Here is an 18,776-nt window from a genome sequence, read left to right as displayed (position 1 = left end):
CACTTTCACGAGTACAAAAGAAACAGAGAATGCTTGGATCAAAACATCTATTAACTTAACTGGCAACGATAGAAAAAATAATTGTCATCTCTACACAAAATTTGATGTACAAACTGTTACAATTTCCTGCCATACTTTCCACAAGATTGAAGCAAAAACTAGTCAAGACCTCTTTATGCTGTTCATAATTAGAAAACTAATTCTCATCTCTTCTCACCACATAAATACCTAGCAGCCTCCAAAGCGAAGTATGTTAGGATCACATCTGCACCTGCTCGCCTGATACACAGTAAGGACTCCATCATTGCTTTTTCTTCATCTAGCATGCCGTTAGCTGCAGCAGCCTTGATCATCGAGTACTCGCCAGAAACCTTTTAACAGAAAACAACCAGAACAAGGTTTCCACAAGGAGCAAATAAGCCATCTAGAAAGGGAAAAGTTTACTTCCTAGTGATAGTCAATAGCCAGATGTAGGCCCCTTCTTTCCTAGATCCAGAAAATAGAGAAAATATTTCAAGTACCTAGTACAGCAATTGCTGCAAGAGAATTGGACACTGGGGCCCACTGTCTATTTGGGACTCATGCAGTTCATACAAGTGATGGTGGCAGTAGTTGAGAAAGCAAAATGGTACACACATTTTGCATAACCAGTACAACAATTAGAGAAGGGTTCCTACTAAATATGGACAAAACATGTGTAGTTTTTAGGTGGAAAAGAGCTGTTGCCAAAGGAAAAAACAGAAGCTTCAAGAATAAGAATATGGAGAATGCATTCTTTATTTTCAATTCATGCTTGATTGTTAAGCAATAATGTTAATCCTTAATGATGGGAAATATATATTTGCTATCTCAAGCATAATCATGCTCATGCTTGATTGTTAAGCAATAATGTTAATCCTTAATGATGGGAAATATATATTTGCTATCTCAAGCATAATCATGCTTTCTTAGTCCTAAAAACCGTGTCGAGATAAAACAATCACTTTCTTCTAGAAATGTTATTTCCTAAATTCTTCCCATCTGGCAGCTCCTTGTTTTCTCAACGAGAAGATCATTGAACGAAATCGCTGTCAACCCAAATTGCCTTTATGTGGTTTTTCTTGGTTTACGAATTTCTTATCAGCTATGAATGCCCATGTTCTTCAAGATGGGAAGTATCATCTGACGTTAGCTATATAACAACTGAGGTTATTTCAAAGAGCATCACTTAATCAAATCAAGATGGAATTGTTTCTAAATTTCTAATATGCTGATCTATGGTTTAGTCGGGAAAAAGAAATAATAGAGCACCTTATAACCAACCATAAAAATTGCAGTTCACATTCAACAGGCATGTGAGGTTCTCAAACTACTAGTATACAGATTAAGAACCCCCAATGCTGTTTGGGCATGAATTAAAATAATGATAGAATTCCTTTTTCTGTTCGTCCAGCATTCTGTAGCTGCAGATGTTTTTCATGATATTTCTAATTAGAGGAGTTGAATCCCAAATATTAGTGAAAATAATTGTAAATAGCAAGTTGACAGATTACCAATCTAGAATAATACTCCAGGATCCTCACAAAACTAACCACAATTCATAATCTTAACCTGTATAAATACTGAAGGATTGAATGGTACGATAATGATAAACCATATGAGATGTATGAGGTTAATATTATCACTTTGGTCAAAACTTTGAACGTGAGATTCACAATCAAGAGTTACTTTTAGTTCATTCAGGGATAGCACAGGTTTTGGGATCCTCTGATGCTTGTCAAATGTCAAGTGTATATATTTGTCTAGCATGTCTATTATTGAGCCTATGGCTTCATCTACCTGCAGTTGCATCTAAACTAATATATATCCAATCAGTGATCCAAACCAAAATCACGTCATATTATTAAAAAAAACCCTCTTCAACGAAGTGATTTAGTATTACACTTCTGAATTGTTGTCCAAGAAGAAATTCAAGGCCTTTAAAGGAAAGTAAAAAAAAAAATCGGCATGAATTCAAATTTCATATAACAGTTACTTCACGCAAGTGAAATAAATTATGGCTGCAATTCAAGATTACTTATTGATGGGAACATGGACAGAAGGATGATCACCTGATATGCTGAAATAGGCAGGCAAGAATTATCCCGCAGAAGCCTTATGACATCTAAATACGGCATGGCCGGTTTCACCTGTCCAACACATTTATATTAATAACTTACAGAAGGAAAATTGGACAACATAATGAAAAGCATAACAATAAGCCAGTGAATAAAATATGTGGTTAGTTAATGGTCAGATAGAAAGAAAAATACCATAAGGATATCAGCTCCTTCAGCTTCATCTTCATGTGTTTCAATGAGAGCTTCCCTATAATTGGCTGGATTCATCTGATAACTTTTGTTTGGCATATAATGTTAGTTTACCATATTTATAACTACTCAGACAGATGAAGTTGCAAAAACACCTTCGGAGATGAAAAGGGGAGTTACTTACGTCTTCTTATCTCCAAAACGAGGGTTTGAATCAAGTGCTTCTCTGAAAGGGCCATAAAATGCACTTGCATACCTGGGCATTAACGAAAAGAAGGTTTTATTTCACATGTTGCAGTTGATTCCTGTGCTAACTGTTAAGAAAATGAACTTGTTAAATAACCATTGAGAGAAAAGATCCCAGTGTTCTCCAAAATCAAGCAGTCATTTTTTTTTTCCTATCCAGAACAGCAAGAAGCAAATAAAGCTGCAAAAATTTACTTTGCTGTATATGCCATGATTGAAACATTCTCATAGCCTGCTGCATCCAGAGCTGATCGAATTGCCCCAACTCTACCATCCATCATATCGCTAGGACTTACAACATCAGCTCCAGCCCGAGCCTGTTATAAGACAAAGGCATGTCAAATATCTAAAGGGCACTTCGTAAATTGGTGTATGACACTGGATAAAAATACAAAGCTGAAGGCATCTGGGTCACCTGTGCAACAGCTTGCCTGCATAATTGATGAACAGTCTCATCATTCATAATTGTTCCTGTGAGTCAAGAAATATCTAGAGGTTATGTAAGCCTCATGAACTTACGAAAATAATTTTCACGCAACCTAGAGGTTATGTAAGTCAATAGAAGAACAGACAGTTCTAACTTCTAATTGTGAGGCAATGATTGCTTATGCACAAGAAAGCCTTAATCCACTATAAATTTGAGAGACCCTCTTACCAATTAAAAAGATATATTGAATGATGAAGACCATTTTACGATAAATTAAGGATAAAACAGAAAGTTTGAAACTCAAGCCTGAAACAAATAGTTGCCAAGGCCACTAAAACAGAAGTAGGCACTATTTTTTATTGGATAGAATAAATATGTGCCCTGTATCGTATGATATGGGTCTGTTGACGGGTTTTGTTGTCCGGGTCCGGATCCTTACCCGATCCGGTTTGTCCTAATTAGGACTACTTATATCTCTGTCAACCCTAATCTTTGTGTTAATGAAGTTTTGAAGAGAGAGAGTGTCTGGAGGCTAGTGGGCACCAGACCTCCTCACCCGTGGTTTTTCTTCCCTCGCGTTGAGGGTTTTCCACGTTACATCTGTGTGCTTTCTTCTACTCTCGTGCATATTTTGTTTCTACATGGTATCAGAGCCGTCAAACTTGGAGAAAACAAAATCAGTTTTTCTAGGGTTGTGAAGTTTCAACCCTGACTGCCGCCGCCGCTACCACCGTCGCCATCGCTGCCACCACCACCGCCGCTGTCGTTGCTGCGCCGCCACTGTCGCCGCACCGTGACCGCCGCCGCTGTCGCCGCACCGTGACCGCCTCCGTCGCTGCCCCGCCGTGCCGTGACCGCCGCTGCTGCGTCGCTGGTGTCGTGACTGCCGACGCCAACGTCTCTGCTGACGCCTCTGCCGACGTCGACGTCCGACCACCGACGTCCGACGCCGTCGCCTGTTCTCGGCGCGTGCTGCCAAGCGCTGCCCTCTGCTTCCGCCGCGTCCCGCTGCTTCCGCTGCTCCCACCGCTTCTGCCGTTGATCCCCGACTGCGTCATCCCCTCTTCTCTAGGTTACTGCTGCTGTGTGTGTTCTTTGGCAGCCACTTCTACCTGGTGATCATGGCTGACTCGTCTTCTTCTTCAGTCAATACTAATCTACCTGATGTTGTGTCTGCGCGGACTGATCATGTACCGGTTCAAGTTACCACCATTCAACTTACCAAGGAGAACTATTCCCGATGGTCTGCTGCGATTACTATGGGGATTGCTGGGCGAGGACGCATTGCCTATGTGAATGGGAGAAAGGTTAAACCTGCTGCAGATAGTCTGGCTTGGGATACATGGTTTCTTGAAGACAACCAGGTAAAAACCTGGATTGTCAATTCAGTGTCCCTGGATATCCAACCCCTCATTCTTCGTAAGAAGACTGCAAGGGATATGTGGATTATTTTGGAGCAGATGTATGGCCAAAAGAAAAGGAAAGTTCGTGTGTATCAACTTATGAAGGATGTGTATTCCCTGCGACAAGGTGCTCTCTCGGTTGCAGACTTTTATGCAGCATTAAAATCTAAGTGGGAGGACCTTGACTATCACTCTGATATTACATGGAGGTGTCCTCACGACCAGATGCAGTATATGACTGATAAATGGGAAAACAGGGTATTCCTTTTCTTATCCGGACTGAATGATGACTTTGAAAATATAAGGAGTCAGATTCTTAACTCTGACAAATCATTTAGTATTGAAGATGTTTATTCCCGTGTTGAAGCTGAAGAACAGAGAAGGCTGCTTTCTAGTGGACGAAAGGGGGAAGAACAGTCTGCCTATGTTAGCCGTTCCCCTGTGGGAACTCCTCGTTCTTCCCGAAAATGTACACATTGCAAAAAACTTGGTCATACTAGGGATTTTTGTTGGGACCTGTATCCAGAGAAGAAGGATAGTAGGGGGGAGGTCTTCTAGTAGGAAGAAGCCTGTATCGTCTGCAACAAGTCAGAGTGATGGGAAAGGTTCTATTTCTGCAGAACAGATTCATGAGCTACGAGCATATTTGAGCAAGATTGATGTTGGTCAGGCAGATTCACCAGATGAGGTGAAGATCAATCAGGCATTGGTTGTTTCAGGGGGAGAAGGTACTTCTTATATGGGTGAATGGATTGTTAACAGCGGTGCCACTCATCACATGACTGGCAACCCCAAGCTTTTCCATGACTACAAGCTATCCTCGGGAAAGGAACGTGTGTCCCTTGTCGATGGTTCCTTTACTTCTGTGGCAGGGAAAGGGAGTCTTTCCTTGTTAAATAATTTTTTAGTTCATGATGCCTTACATGTTCCCCATCTTCCCTTAAGTTTGTTGTCTGTTAGTAAGATTACCAAGGAACTGAAGTGTGAGCTTATATTTTCTGAAAAACGTTGTGTTTTGCAGGACTTGGTGACACGGAAGAAGATTGGGATTAATTTGGTGTCTGATGGGCTGTATCGGCTTCCTATACGCGTTGTCACAGCTCTTATGTCAGCAGTCAGCAGGACAGAGAAGAAGGAGGAAGAGTGTCGTCAGTTATTTTTGTTTTGGCATGAACGCCTTGGTCATCTTCCATTTGGGATTTTGAAACATTTGTTCCCTGAACTATGTTCTAATTTAAACATTTCCATGTTATCATGTGATGTGTGTCAGTTTGCGAAGCATGTTAGAGCTTCTTATCCAATTTCAAATAGTCGTTCTAATAAAGCTTTCTCCTTAGTTCATTCTGATGTGTGGGGGCCTTCGGGCATTCATTCTCGTGGTGGTTTTCAATACTTTATAACTTTTATAGATGATTATTCAAGGTGTACCTTTGTGTATTTGTTGAAAGATCGTAGTGAGGTGCCTCACATTATTGAAACTTTCATCCTCCTAGTGGAAAACCAGTATGGAAATTCTGTCAAGACTTTTCGGTCTGATAATGCTCGTGAATATATGTGTCTCATTGTTGAAGAATTATTTCGAAAGAGGGGGATTGTTCATGAGACATCTTGTAGTTATACCCCCCCTCAAAATGGGGTTGCTGAGAGGAAAAATCGTCAGTTGCTCAATGTCACCCGAGCCATATTGTTCCAAAGAAATCTCCCAAAATACTATTGGGGTGATGCAATCCTTACTAGTGTCTACTTGATTAATCGCATGCCTAGTCGTGTGCTAAAGGGTCGTACTCCCTACTCTATGCTTCCAGAGAGTAGTCAACATTTTCACCTTCCTCCTCGAGTCTTTGGATGTGTGTGTTTCATACATAACCACAGCCCCAATGTGAAAAAACTTGATCCCAAATCTATTAAGGGCATCTTTCTTGGGTATTCTTCCACTCAAAAAGGTTATAAATGTCTAGATCCCACCACTGGTCGTCTTCACATTACCAAAGATGTCACATTCTTGGATGTCTAAGGAAGAGTATTCTCCCACAGGAAATTCAGTTTACAGACTTTATGGATTACAGGTGTGAAGAGAATCCTGTTGCTAAGGTGCTTGGCAAAGATGAAGAGGGGGTGCTTGGCAAAGATGAAGAGGGGACGACTACTGATGTACATGAACAGGAGAAGGAGGGAGAGCATCCTATGGTGACAGAACAAGAGGGTAATCGTATGTTTGGACAGGTGTATTCCAGGAGAAGAGCTTGTACTGACAAGGTGATTGATGATGAAGAGGTTACACCGAATCCCAATCCTACTTCTTCCTTGGATGATCCAAGTCGTGTTCAGAAGCAAGATGTTGGAAGAGAAATTTAGACTGGAAAAGAAAATGAGGATCTTCCTATTGCCTTGAGAAAGGGTGTCAGGTCATGTACCCAGCACCCTATTGGTAACTTCGTATCTTAGTCTAGATTGAGCACTGACTATAAATGTTTTGTATCCTCCTTGGCTGTGGTTGTGATTCCCAGGAATGCTACAGAGGCTCAGGGTGACACTAAGTGGTCTCATGCAATGAAAGAAGAGATGGAAGCTTTAGACAGAAATCAGACATGGGAGGTGGTTGATATTCCTGAAGCAGCCCATTTGGTTGGGTCGAAGTGGGTCTACACTGTTAAGTACAAACCAGATGGGAACACTGAGAGGTACAAAGCACGATTGGTGGCCAAGGGGTTCAGTCAGAAATATGGGATCGACTACTTAGAGACGTTTGCTCCAGTTGCAAAGATGAAAACTGTTAGAGTTATTATTTCATTGCCGGTGCTGAAGGGTTGAGAGATGTGCCAACTTGATGTGAAAAATGCCTTTCTCAATAGAGATCTCGAAGAGGAGGTGTACATGTGCATGCCACCAGGTTTTGAGAAGCCTGGAAAATGCTGTAAATTGAAGAAAGCTTTGTATGGGCTGAAACAGTCTCCCCGAGCATGGTTTGAACGGCTCAGACTTGTTATGAAGAAACATGGCTATAAACAAGGAAATGGAGATCATACCCTGTTTGTAAAGAGAAGAGAGAGTAAAGTTACTCTACTATTGGTTTATGTTGATGATATGATTGTTACGGGTGATGATAAGGAAGAGATAGCAAAATTAAAGGGTTTACTATCTACTGAATTTGATCTAAAAGATCTTGGTAAGCTGAAGTATTTCCTTGGTATTGAAATTGCTAGATCAGGTACAACTCTTGTACTTAATCAAAGGAAGTACACCTTGGATCTACCGAAGGAGACAAGAAAACTGGGGTGCAGACCAGCCTCTACTCCTATAGATGCTGGGCATAAACTTGGTAGCAAAGATGGAGAACTGTTGTGTGAAGAAGCTAAAGGGAGATATCAACGTCTAGTTGGCAAACTGATTTATCTCACTCTGACTAGACCTGATATCACCTTTGCGGTAAATGTGATGAGTCAGTTCATGCATGCACCTACAGATATGCACTTGAAGGCTGTAGATAGAATTTTGTGCTACTTGAAGAAGAATCCCGAAAAGGGACTTCTATATATGCAACAAAGATCTATTGAAGTTGAAGGGTATTCTGATGCAGACTGGGCAGGCTGTGTTGACACCAGAAGATCTACTTCAGGGTACTGCGTCTACTTGGGGGGAAATTTAGTTGTTTGGAGAAGCAAGAGACAAGATGTGTGTTCCCGCTCGAGTGCAGAGGCTGAATATAGGGCTGTGGCTACTGGGGTATCAGAATTGTTATGGCTGAAGATCTTACTGACAGATATTGGAATAGAGATTGAAGGGCCTATGAGGATGTATTGTGATAACAAGTCTGCAATTAACTTGGCTAACAACCCGGTTCTTCATGATCGAACAAAGCATGTGGAGATAGTCTGAAGACCAAACTGCTGATATCCTAACCAAGGCCTTAAGTGTAACTCCACTTGAGAGAAATGTATCGAAGTTGGGCATGTTTGATATGTATGCCCAACTTGAGGGAGAGTGTTGATGGGTTTTGTTGTCCGGGTCCGGATCCTTACCCGATCCGGTTTGTCCTAATTAGGACTACTTATATCTCTGTAAACCCTAATCTTTGTGTTAATGAAGTTTTGAAGATAGAGAGTGTCTGGAGGCTAGTGGGCACCAGACCTCCTTACCCGTGGTTTTTCTTCCCTCGCGTTGAGGGTTTTCCACGTTACATCTGTGTGCTTTCTTCTACTCTCGTGCATATTTTGTTTCTACAGGGTTTAATTCTTAAAAAGAGGGTCTGAACCCCCATTTTTACGAGGTTTCTTTTAAAGCCCACACCCTCCCCATTTCTAAACTTATCCTAGAGTTGGAGGAGGGAGAGATTATGCCGATTTGGAAGCCAATCATCCATTTTCAAAGTGAAATCAATGATTTTAAACCGTAGATTTGTGCGTGGGTGGCTGATTCTTGTTGGGAGAAAAAAGGGTTTTACTGATTTCTTCTCCTTAAAGAATGAAATCTCTTATTTTTAACAAAATTCATAGATTTTTACTGTAGTTTCATAGATTTTAGCTGTTTTTCATTAAGTTTACTGTAGATTTCATTTTTTTGTGAAAATATGGCATGGTTTGATCCCACATGGCAGGGGTGCAAAAGGGTAAAGGAGAACGACTGGTTAAAAATCCAATGTAGTGACAATATATTTTCAAGAGGGATTATTAGAATGAAGCACCATTTTGCAAGAACACACTCTGATGTGGCTCCACGCACTGAAAAACCAGAGAAGCATTTGCCACAATTTGTGTGTCTACAATGTCTAGACATGATTAATGCTTTATATCAAAAGAAGACACAAAAACAAATGGAAGATGCACATCAGGTCTATGGTGAGCCTTGGGAAGTTGAAGAAAAAGATGATAAAAACGTTGAAAATGATGAATATGAAGTTAGACTAAGAACAGATGAGATGTGGATAGTTCTGAAGGAGGTAGATTTGGCCCATCTAGGAGGAAGAGAAAAGGTGCATTAAATATTAGGTGAGGTCGTGGTCATGATGGATCTGATGGTAGAGTTGCTAGTGGCAGATCTACTGTTTGATCCATCAAGAACTTTTTTCTTTCCCATATTGCCCCAGGTTGTCAGCCTCATATTCGTGGTGTTATAACTTTCGAAGATACGTTAGGGCAGGTGCAAATGACAATGGAGAAATGGTTTCACAATGCATGTAGCCCTTTCAACGTAGAGAATTCCTTTTTAAGTTCCAGTCCATAGCAGATATGATTGCTTCTATAGGCCCTAAAATGCTATCATATCATCGGTGGAAAGGCAAATTTCTTGATGCTACAGTCAAAGAAGTTAAGGAACATGACCATGCATTGAAATTGAGTTGGAAGGTGTAGAATTAAAGTATGCACGAGAGTAGAAGAAATCACACCAAGGTAACGTGGAAAACCCTCAACACGAGGGAAGAAAAACCACGGGTGAGGAGGTCTGACGCCCACTAGCAGCCAGACACTCTCTCTCTTAGAAACTTCATTAACACGAAGATCAGGGTTTACAGAGATATAAGTAGTCCTAATTAGGACAAACCGGATCGGGTACGGATCCGGACCCGTACAAAAAAACCCGTCAACACTCCCCCTCAAGTTGGGCATACATATCAAACATGCCCAACTTGGATACATTCCTCTCAAATGGAGTTACACTTAACGCCTTGGTTAGAATATCAGCAGTTTGATCTTCAGACTTCATGTATGATGGCACTGCAGTAGGACGACCATGTTTATCCCAACATCTGTCTTCCAAATGACCTATTTTCCCACAATAAGTGCACTGAAATCTCCCCCGACCTCCTCCTGACCCACGGCCCATGCCTCTTCCCCTGAATAAACCGCGTCCACGTCCTCCTGAAGCTGCTAAGGCAGAGGCATGGATATCACTGGCAGGTGAAGAGAGGGTTACAGCAAGACGACTAAGCCTGTTGTAGGCTTCAGCTAGATCAGGGATTTCTGCTCCAGTCAGCATCTGAGCCTTTGCTACTGCATATTCAGAGGAGAGACCCTGTAGGAATTTCGCAACCATAGACTGTTCACCATTGGTCTTATAACATGTTGGAAATGGAGGACGTAATGCTTTAAGTCGCTCAGAGATGGACTTAAGGGAAGCGAAGTACTGAGCAAGACTTTGGTCACCCTGTTGCAGATTAAGTAGTTCCTCCTCTACCTGCAATATTTTGCTAATATTCATGTCATTCGAGTAAGTCTGTTTCAAGAAATCCCACATTTGCTTAGCTGAGGTGTAGCATGCAATAGTTGATACAATTTGGGGTTGCACACTATTCATGATCCATGACATGACAATATTATTATCTCCCTTCCATGAACTATATTTTCCACTCTTTTCAACAGGTTCGTTTTCTTCTATAACATGCTCCTTTTGATGTCCAATCACAGACATCATAAACACACGAGACCAAATCTCATAGTTAGATCCATCTAACTTTACAGTAGAACCATACGAAAATGGATTTCCTCCACTTTTAACTTCATGAGAAAAATCAGATTTATTACTTTCAGCCATCATAAATCTGTCCACAAGAGATCAACCACCAATAGCAAGAGAATATATATATATATATATATATTTCTATTGAAAAAGAAACTGATCAACAAGAACAGACATCCCACACGGCAAAGTTAGATGCGCAGAAACAATCAACCTGCTGTCCAACTGTTGACAGCAATACCACAACAAAGAGGACTGCAATCTGAAGACAGAAAAACGCTGCTATCAGCAAGCCCACAAATGAAAACGAATCCCCACTGTTTGTATTGTTTGCGCTGACCAACGACTTATCTATTTATGCATCTAACGCTGCTGTACCACAGTTTATCCTTCACAGATCATGAATAACGACAGCAAATAAAACCATCAACATAAACTTGCCATAGACGTCATAGATAGCAGTCCTCCACTTGGCTGCGTTGATCATATAACATATCAAATCATAGGTGATTAATCAGCGCAGACTCCCACACAGCTGCGATACTATATACACTTCTGAAAAAAAAATCCACGGCTGGAGTCTATTCACGCATCTCTCCTAGCGTGAATAGACTCCTCCACACTGTTCCGTTGCTGGAAAACAGCAACTAGAATAGGCGAGAGGTGAAGGAGAAAGAAACGAAGGAAGTAGAAGAGATCAAGCCTGAAAGGAGGCGGAGGATCGCCGACGGTGTGCGTCACGTCCGCACGCTGGCTGTGTGCTTCAAGTCTCCAGTCACGTCCGTAGCTCTGATACCATGTTGCAGCGGAGAAGAAGAGAGTGAGAGAGAGAAGCTGCCGTGAGATTGAACTAAAAGAACTTCCTATTACGATAACCCTTATCTCTTTTATAAAAGAGATTATGGTAAAAAGGGATTTACAAAATAACTCAATGGGAAATAAGGAAAATATTAAAGAGATCTTATAACTCTTTAATATTACAAGGAACCTCCTAAAACATAAAACTTTTCTTATTCAACATATATCATGTTATGTTATGCTTCTTGATGTGCTAGACGCCTAGAATCATATTGTAATTGTGTACTGAATTATGATTATGAGTGTTCATGAATTATGAATTGTAACTTCATACTTGTAATAAATCTATCATTATGTATAACATGTTTTTGATAAAGAACATATTTTTCTTGATTTTTCCTATTTTTTTATTTTCTCTATTTTTCTGATTTTTTTGGCTTACAATACATCCATGGTTAACCATTAAGTTCACAATGCAGATACACCCACCATTAAATTCACAATGCAGATGCACCCACCTAAGCAGTGCTCAGACAACCAAGCTATATAGCAGTTGTGTATCATCTTTCTGCCATACAAAGACTTCCCCTTGAGAAACTATAGAAGAAAAAGGCTTGTGCAATTGAATATTGAAGAGAACATTGTTTATGCAACATGCCAGCTCAGGGAGTTTCATTTGTACTCTTGATGCAGTAACCAACTCATAAAAGTGCAGTAACAAGAAATCTTCATAAGATGAAATTCAGCCTTTTTCTCACTTCCCAATCCATGGATAGATGGCCCCAATGAGCTAGTCAATGTGTCATTGGTATCTTGGGAAACATGAATAGCATCCTTGACGACAGTTGTGTGTTAAGATCATTTTCATGTAGGTTGCGTTTGATTTCCATGGGTCTCAGGTCCGATGGGATCCAAGACCCACGACAGCTGAAATCCATAGTTTAAACAAACTATAGATTTCAGCTTGACCGCCTCCTCCCCCTCCACCCCACCCCCCCCCCAAAAAAAAAAAACATGGATCTGAGATCCATGCTAAGTTGTAAAAAGCATGGGTTTGAGGTCCGAAGGGGGAGGTCAAATCTTAAAATCACGGTTCTGAGATCCATTGTAATCTCTGAGATCCGCTGTAATCAAACAAAAGCTTATGGATTTATTGGCTTTTTAAACAGAGATCATGGTCAATCTCCTAAAAAGTATTTTGATCAACCTTTCAGTTATTAGTCCTCCAAAATACACATATATGCTTTTTGAATCAATCTTATCAGCATTGATACCAATAGTTTAAAGATACTTGCTTCCAGAAACCAAGCCCAATTTAGGCGTGGCATGTGGGGGCTACTCAATATGGTCATCCTCCTTATGGCTCCATACTGTTTGCAACTCAAGTAAGACGGCATACACATTTATTCCATTTGAGTGTTCACCTGTTTGCAACAATAGGTAGACCATCTCTCACTTCATTTCCTTTTTTTTTCTGTCTTTTTCTCCTCAAGCAGAAAATTTCTAAAAATGGATGATGTTCAAAGAGAAGTTGTTACTCTACCAAGACTTGTAGAAAGAATCGTAAGAAAGTAAATGCTAACATGCACCTGACATCTTAGTATAAGTTGTTTTGGACTTGATAACATATATGGTTAGATACCATGTTCAGATATATAATCACAAAATAGCTTTAGATCTTCCTATAAAACAGTTGGGCTCAAACACATAGGTTTTACATCTCTTGCTATGCGGATAAATCTGGATACATTCCTGATAAATAAATAAATCAATATATATATATATATATATATATATATATATATATATATATATATATATATATATATAGAGAGAGAGAGAGAGAGAGATCTACTCCTAGGAAAAACCAAGTTGTTATCCAAAAAAGACTTACCATCTTCACTAACAATGCCATCATGCCCATCACAAGAATAAGGATCCAGGGCAACATCTGTATAAATAACCTGTACATGATAAAATCAATGTAATCAAGAGTTTTCCATTATATAAATATGGTATTTGATTAAGAAAACAACAATATAAAAAGAGGGTTAAACTCACAATATCTGGATATTTATCCTTGAGAAGGCGTATAGCTCGAGGCACAAGGCCATTCTCATTATAGGCTTCATCTCCTGTAGCTGACTGGATATGGAAGCTAAAGGTTTATAATCTATAAATTTAGCATAACAAACAGAAAAGAGAAAAAAGAAAGGGAAAAGAATAAACCTTCAATGCATCAGGAATCTTTGGAAAAAGAACAACACTATTAACTCCAACATCTCGAGCCTTGTATACCTACATAAATGGACAAAGCATAATGTGGATTATAACAAATGAAACATGTGAAGTTTTCTTTCAAAGATATAAGGCTTAAATTTAATGATAATGCACCAACAAATAGTTGAAATTAATCCTGACAACCAATCTCTCTTTTACTAAAAGTGTGTTTCAGTAGCCACATGAGTATGAGTAGATGAAAACTCAAGAACTTTTAAAACAGTAACCTCTTCTAAAAGCCCATGCCTCCATCCCAGCCTGTAGCATCCAGGCATAGCTCCAATAGGAGCATCTGCTTCACCTGTGTTGTTGTAAATGTCAGCATGTAAACAGATCAAAGGTTTCGGTTCATTGTGTTGCAAGCAACAAATGCCACAGTAATCAAATGAGAACTAAATAAGAGGTCTTTTCCTCTAACCTTCATGAATGAAAAGAGGAAGGATGAAATTTTGAGGAGACACAGTTGTTTCCTGAAAAGCAGCCCTTAGTGCAGCCGATTTCCTATTCCGACGTGGTCGTCTGGTAAGAGGCTGTAAAAGGAAATGCTTGTTTTAAAGAAAGAAACACCAAAGGTCCAAAACAGATCTGCGACCAAAAAATCACGTGCAAAAACAAGGTCAAGAATTTTTCAACCAAGGTTTTCGGCATGACAGACAAACATACAAGTAAGGGAACAACTGGCGTCCCAGCAGGAGCTTTCGGTTTCGCAGGAACAGGGGGTGCAGGTGGCACATTTCCATTTATGACAGCAGCCTCAGCTTCCTCGATGCTTAAACCCAACCTCTTATAATCAATCTTGCTTTCTGGTTGAGCAATTGCTCTAGGAGTGAACAAATGCCATTGTCTCAATGAGCGCTTGGTGTGCATAAGGCAGCCACATGATTTCCCATCTTGGGTTTTGACAGCTAGAAGATTGGTTGGATTGATGGATAAGGAGTAGGCCATAGTTCCAACAGACAGTGTTGTCAGTCTGTGCCTGCAAGGTGATCACAACCGTCAATAGAATGTCTTCAAACAGCCTAAGCATAAAACTAGGAGGACTTAGGCAGTGTTTGTATACACCAGGATTAAAATTCTGGAATTAAAATCCTTGCATTTCAATTCTGGAATTAGTGGATGAGGGAATTTAATCTCTGTTCCAGTTCCAGCCATGTGTGATTGTGTGGGAAAATAATGACAATTGACAAGTATTCAATTATAGTCTTTGATACAATAATGTGGATAGGCGGGAAAATAAATATGAATGTTGGAATGAGACCTTTGGACAACATTTAAACAGTATTTTATCACAGCATTTAAACAGTATTATAACATATGCTTGTAGATTACATAATTCAAAAAATAATTGCAAAATGTATCTTAAAAATTTAAAATAAAACAGAACATGTATTTCCAAGTTGAAAAAGATCAACAGGTTTGATGTTCGCAGTGCATCTATTCTATAGTCTAATTCAACCCTTGCCAAATGCAGCTTGCCAGTTAAGCTAGACAAACATATCTGAAATCCAAATATATCTCAAATGAAAAGCAAAACTTTTACATATTATATAATGACAAAAACTCACAAGGACAACATGTTCTACTTCAAGCTATTCTAAACCAGCAGTAAGCAACTTGACTGCAATTAATAATCAACAACAACATGAAACTACACCTCATCACTTGATTAAACATGAACATCCACTTTCTTAACCAACAAGATCTAATTTATAATATTATATATATATATATACACACACACACACGATTATTTATAACAAGATCACCAGAAGTGTTGATCTTGGGGACTGAACACTTGATTTAGAATGTTAGAGCAGATCATCAGATCGCAGGTATTAAAGAATTTTAAGAATGTGAATGGACAGATGATAGATCTGGAGCCATCATTTGGTGGAAATATATACTGATTCCTGAACATCTGCGAGCTAAGGGTTGATAACTACTTTTGAAGATGTAGAAACACCTGAATCTACTACATCGGCATTCAAGTTTTTTACCAAATCAAGGGCGTTGAGAGGCTGCAGAGTGGACGATGACACACTTCATCTCAAACCAAAAGAGATGACAAGATAGTATAACAGGAAAGGGTTTAAAATTTATTCACTGCAATATCAAGATTGCATTAAACACGTTGTCATTATAAAGCTTAGTCCCCAAACTCCCGAACCCTGAAATGAATCCTCTGCAGTACCAAAACAAAATGAAAAGAAAACAGCACACAGGGAGGTCCCAAATTCCCGAAACCTGTCATCCATCCTCTGTCGTACCAAACCCCAACCACACCCCCCCCAACAAAAGAAGAAAAAAAAGAACAAAAGCCCACAGCACCCACATTTGATCTAAGCGAAATTAAATTATGAAGAAGGCATTACCACAGAGGTATGAACAGGAAAAACAATCACCGAAAATCATGGAAAAGTCAAACCACCCTCACGGCAGAGGGCTCACCAACCAAAGAGACGCAACGACGAAAAAATGGCATCTCATCGCTGCATATTGAACTCCAAACTGAGAGAAACCACAGACCATCGAGCAACAGAGGAAGCGAGCGAGAGAGAGAGAGAAAGAGAGAGAGGAAAGGGGTGGGAGGAACCGACAACCTGGCTGCCGGCACTGCACTGAGAAAAGAGGCGGACGGTCGGACACTGCTGCAACTGCCACTGCGGTAAACGCGCCCTTAATGAACTAAAGGCGCAACCGATCTGAAACCTTCAACTGAGAACACATTTCAAACCATAATTCGGAGAAGACACTGTATAAAGTGAAGTAAGAGAGGAGAGAGGATAATGTACAAAACCAGAAAGATGACCACAGCTCCTACAATAAATAATACATCCAACCAACAATTTGAATCACCGTCTCAAAGATGTGATAAAAAAAGAGGAGAAAAATGACGCATTCTTTCTACAAGAAATAATGCATCATAGTGATTAATATAAGCTAGTTTCTGAAATTTAAAAAAAAAAGCCCAAAAAAGTCCGCCACGAGAACTTGCTAGTATTCTAAACAGAAGGAAATAGCTCGATTTCTGCAACCAGGAAATAAGAACACAAAGACGCACTTCCGCTGAAAATTCAGCTAAGACGCAGGAAGACCCGACATTCTGCAAAAATGCACCGGAGTTCGGTGAGCAAAGTTGATCAAGCAAGAGAATCTCGAAAGAACCACAAAACTGATGAGCTTTTGAATTTCGTTACATAATTTTCTCATATTTCTACGCTGAAGCACTGAACAAAAGAACAAATATACATCAAAAAAAAAAAAAACAGTCCACTTCCATAAAATATAAACTCAAAATGGCAACAAGAAAGGAACGCAAGCGAGACGAAAAAGCAGATATCAGATCTCAAGCTCTCAAGACGTAATTCAAAATTAAAAAAAAAAAAAAAAAGTGACAAGGAGAAGTTTGAAAATGGCGAAGCATTACCCTTGCCTTGCCTTATCGTCGGAGCCTCACGAACCAAGCGAGGAAGAGAGGAGCCTCGGGTAAACGGTAAGCTGCCGCATTTATACAAATGAAGCAGACTGAAAAAATGCCTTAGTTTTCACAAACAATAACGGGACTGCCATCCATCGTGGCACTGGAAGGCCCCAACCTCCGGACCTTTCGGTCAAGACATGACTTCCAACTCAGAAGCCATCGACTTGGACATAATAAACAGTAACAATTATTTAAGCTGCAGAAAACGGCTTCATTACTTGTTTTCTAATCGCTAAATTCTGAAACCCAAATTTTCACATTCCATATTTTTCCAAGAGTTTTTATAAACTTAAACTTCTGGTTGATTAGGTTTTCATTAGTTAATATCGGTCATTATTTAGTAATCATATTGTTGTTGAGCTGTCGTGCACCTAACTCATTTACCAAACTTTTTTTCTTTTTTGAAGAATCATTCACCTAACTGCTCTATTCACACCATCTTTTCATGAACTTAGGTTGGAAAAAGTAAAGAGGCAATATCAGAAAGCTTCCTGGTTCTCGATTACATGGCTGGTATTGCCGTAAACCAAATAGACCACACTCTTTTAGTTTCATATTTCAGAAATAGAAACAGAAGAAAAGAGGGCATGCGAGAACACATTTTCAGAGAGAATTAATGCTCCCCATGAACTGATCAAACACAGCTAACTGTCAACCTCAAAGGATCCATGATAAAACCTCAGGTTTGAGGTCAAACCTCCTCCATTAGACCTCAAAACCTGAGGTTTTGGCCACATACTGAGGACCTCAAATCCTCATTTTTGCATAGACTTGAAACCCAATCCCCATGAAGTGATCAAGGACAGCTAACTGTTAACCTCAAAGGATCCATGATAGAACCTCAGGTTTGAGGTCAAACCTCCTCCATTAGACCTCGAACCTGAGGTTTTGGCCACATACTGAGGATCTCAAATCCTCATTTTTACATAGATCTGAAATCCAATGTGTGTCTACTCTACGAGGGCATTTGATAGGCTTGGATTTGAGATCCACAAGATTCAAGAATTGTGGATTTAATATTCAACCCTCCTTCCTCAAATCTTAAACCCGACCTTTCTTGAATCAAATAAGTAAAGGCTCTTAAGCGTGCTTCTTAAGTCTGACCTAAGATCCTTAGTTTGATGAGCCACAGATTTATCATGGCTCTTTTACCACATCAGGTCCATGGACTTTATACAAGATCAGCTTTAGATTTAAGGTGCGAGGCTATCTTACACACTTGAAGGTTAGCTTGCCAACGTTACAGGATCATGATTGGGCCTCACACAAGGAAAGCTCATCCGAACGTTTTCAACCACAGATTACGGGAATACTAAACAGGTTGCCAACCGAGTTATCGTTATGATTTTCTTCCTTGTTTTACCTCTTATAAACAAGTGTTGTAATCTTTATCATTATGT

General features: G+C 39.8%; 1 protein-coding gene across 3 annotated transcripts; it reads right to left on the bottom strand.

Moving 5' to 3' along the window:
- Positions 1 to 33: 33 nt before the first annotated feature.
- LOC116250542 (delta-aminolevulinic acid dehydratase, chloroplastic-like) lies at positions 34 to 17,477 on the bottom strand. Of its 3 annotated transcripts, none has more exons than XM_031624242.2 (14): positions 17,323 to 17,378; positions 16,496 to 16,610; positions 14,559 to 14,871; positions 14,314 to 14,425; positions 14,123 to 14,196; positions 13,845 to 13,913; positions 13,677 to 13,760; positions 13,510 to 13,579; positions 2,950 to 3,005; positions 2,730 to 2,851; positions 2,473 to 2,544; positions 2,292 to 2,373; positions 2,091 to 2,168; positions 34 to 371 (listed from the first exon to the last, which is right to left on the bottom strand). In XM_031624242.2, exons 3-14 carry the CDS (start codon positions 14,838 to 14,840, stop codon positions 204 to 206), a joined length of 1,269 nt encoding a protein of 422 aa, XP_031480102.1. In that variant the 5' UTR covers positions 14,841 to 14,871; positions 16,496 to 16,610; positions 17,323 to 17,378; the 3' UTR covers positions 34 to 203. The 3 variants fall into 3 exon arrangements, with proteins under 3 accessions (XP_031480102.1, XP_049932640.1, XP_031480101.1); XM_050076683.1 differs by having other exon boundaries at positions 16,496 to 16,597; positions 17,323 to 17,341; XM_031624241.2 differs by lacking the exon at positions 16,496 to 16,610 and having other exon boundaries at positions 17,323 to 17,477.
- Positions 17,478 to 18,776: the final 1,299 nt, after the last annotated feature.

Source organism: Nymphaea colorata, chromosome 3 (genome assembly GCF_008831285.2).
Source record: "Nymphaea colorata isolate Beijing-Zhang1983 chromosome 3, ASM883128v2, whole genome shotgun sequence".
Lineage (NCBI taxonomy): Eukaryota > Viridiplantae > Streptophyta > Magnoliopsida > Nymphaeales > Nymphaeaceae > Nymphaea > Nymphaea colorata.
Note: the sequence above shows the minus strand (reverse complement) of the source record. Positions and strands in the feature narration are given on the sequence as shown.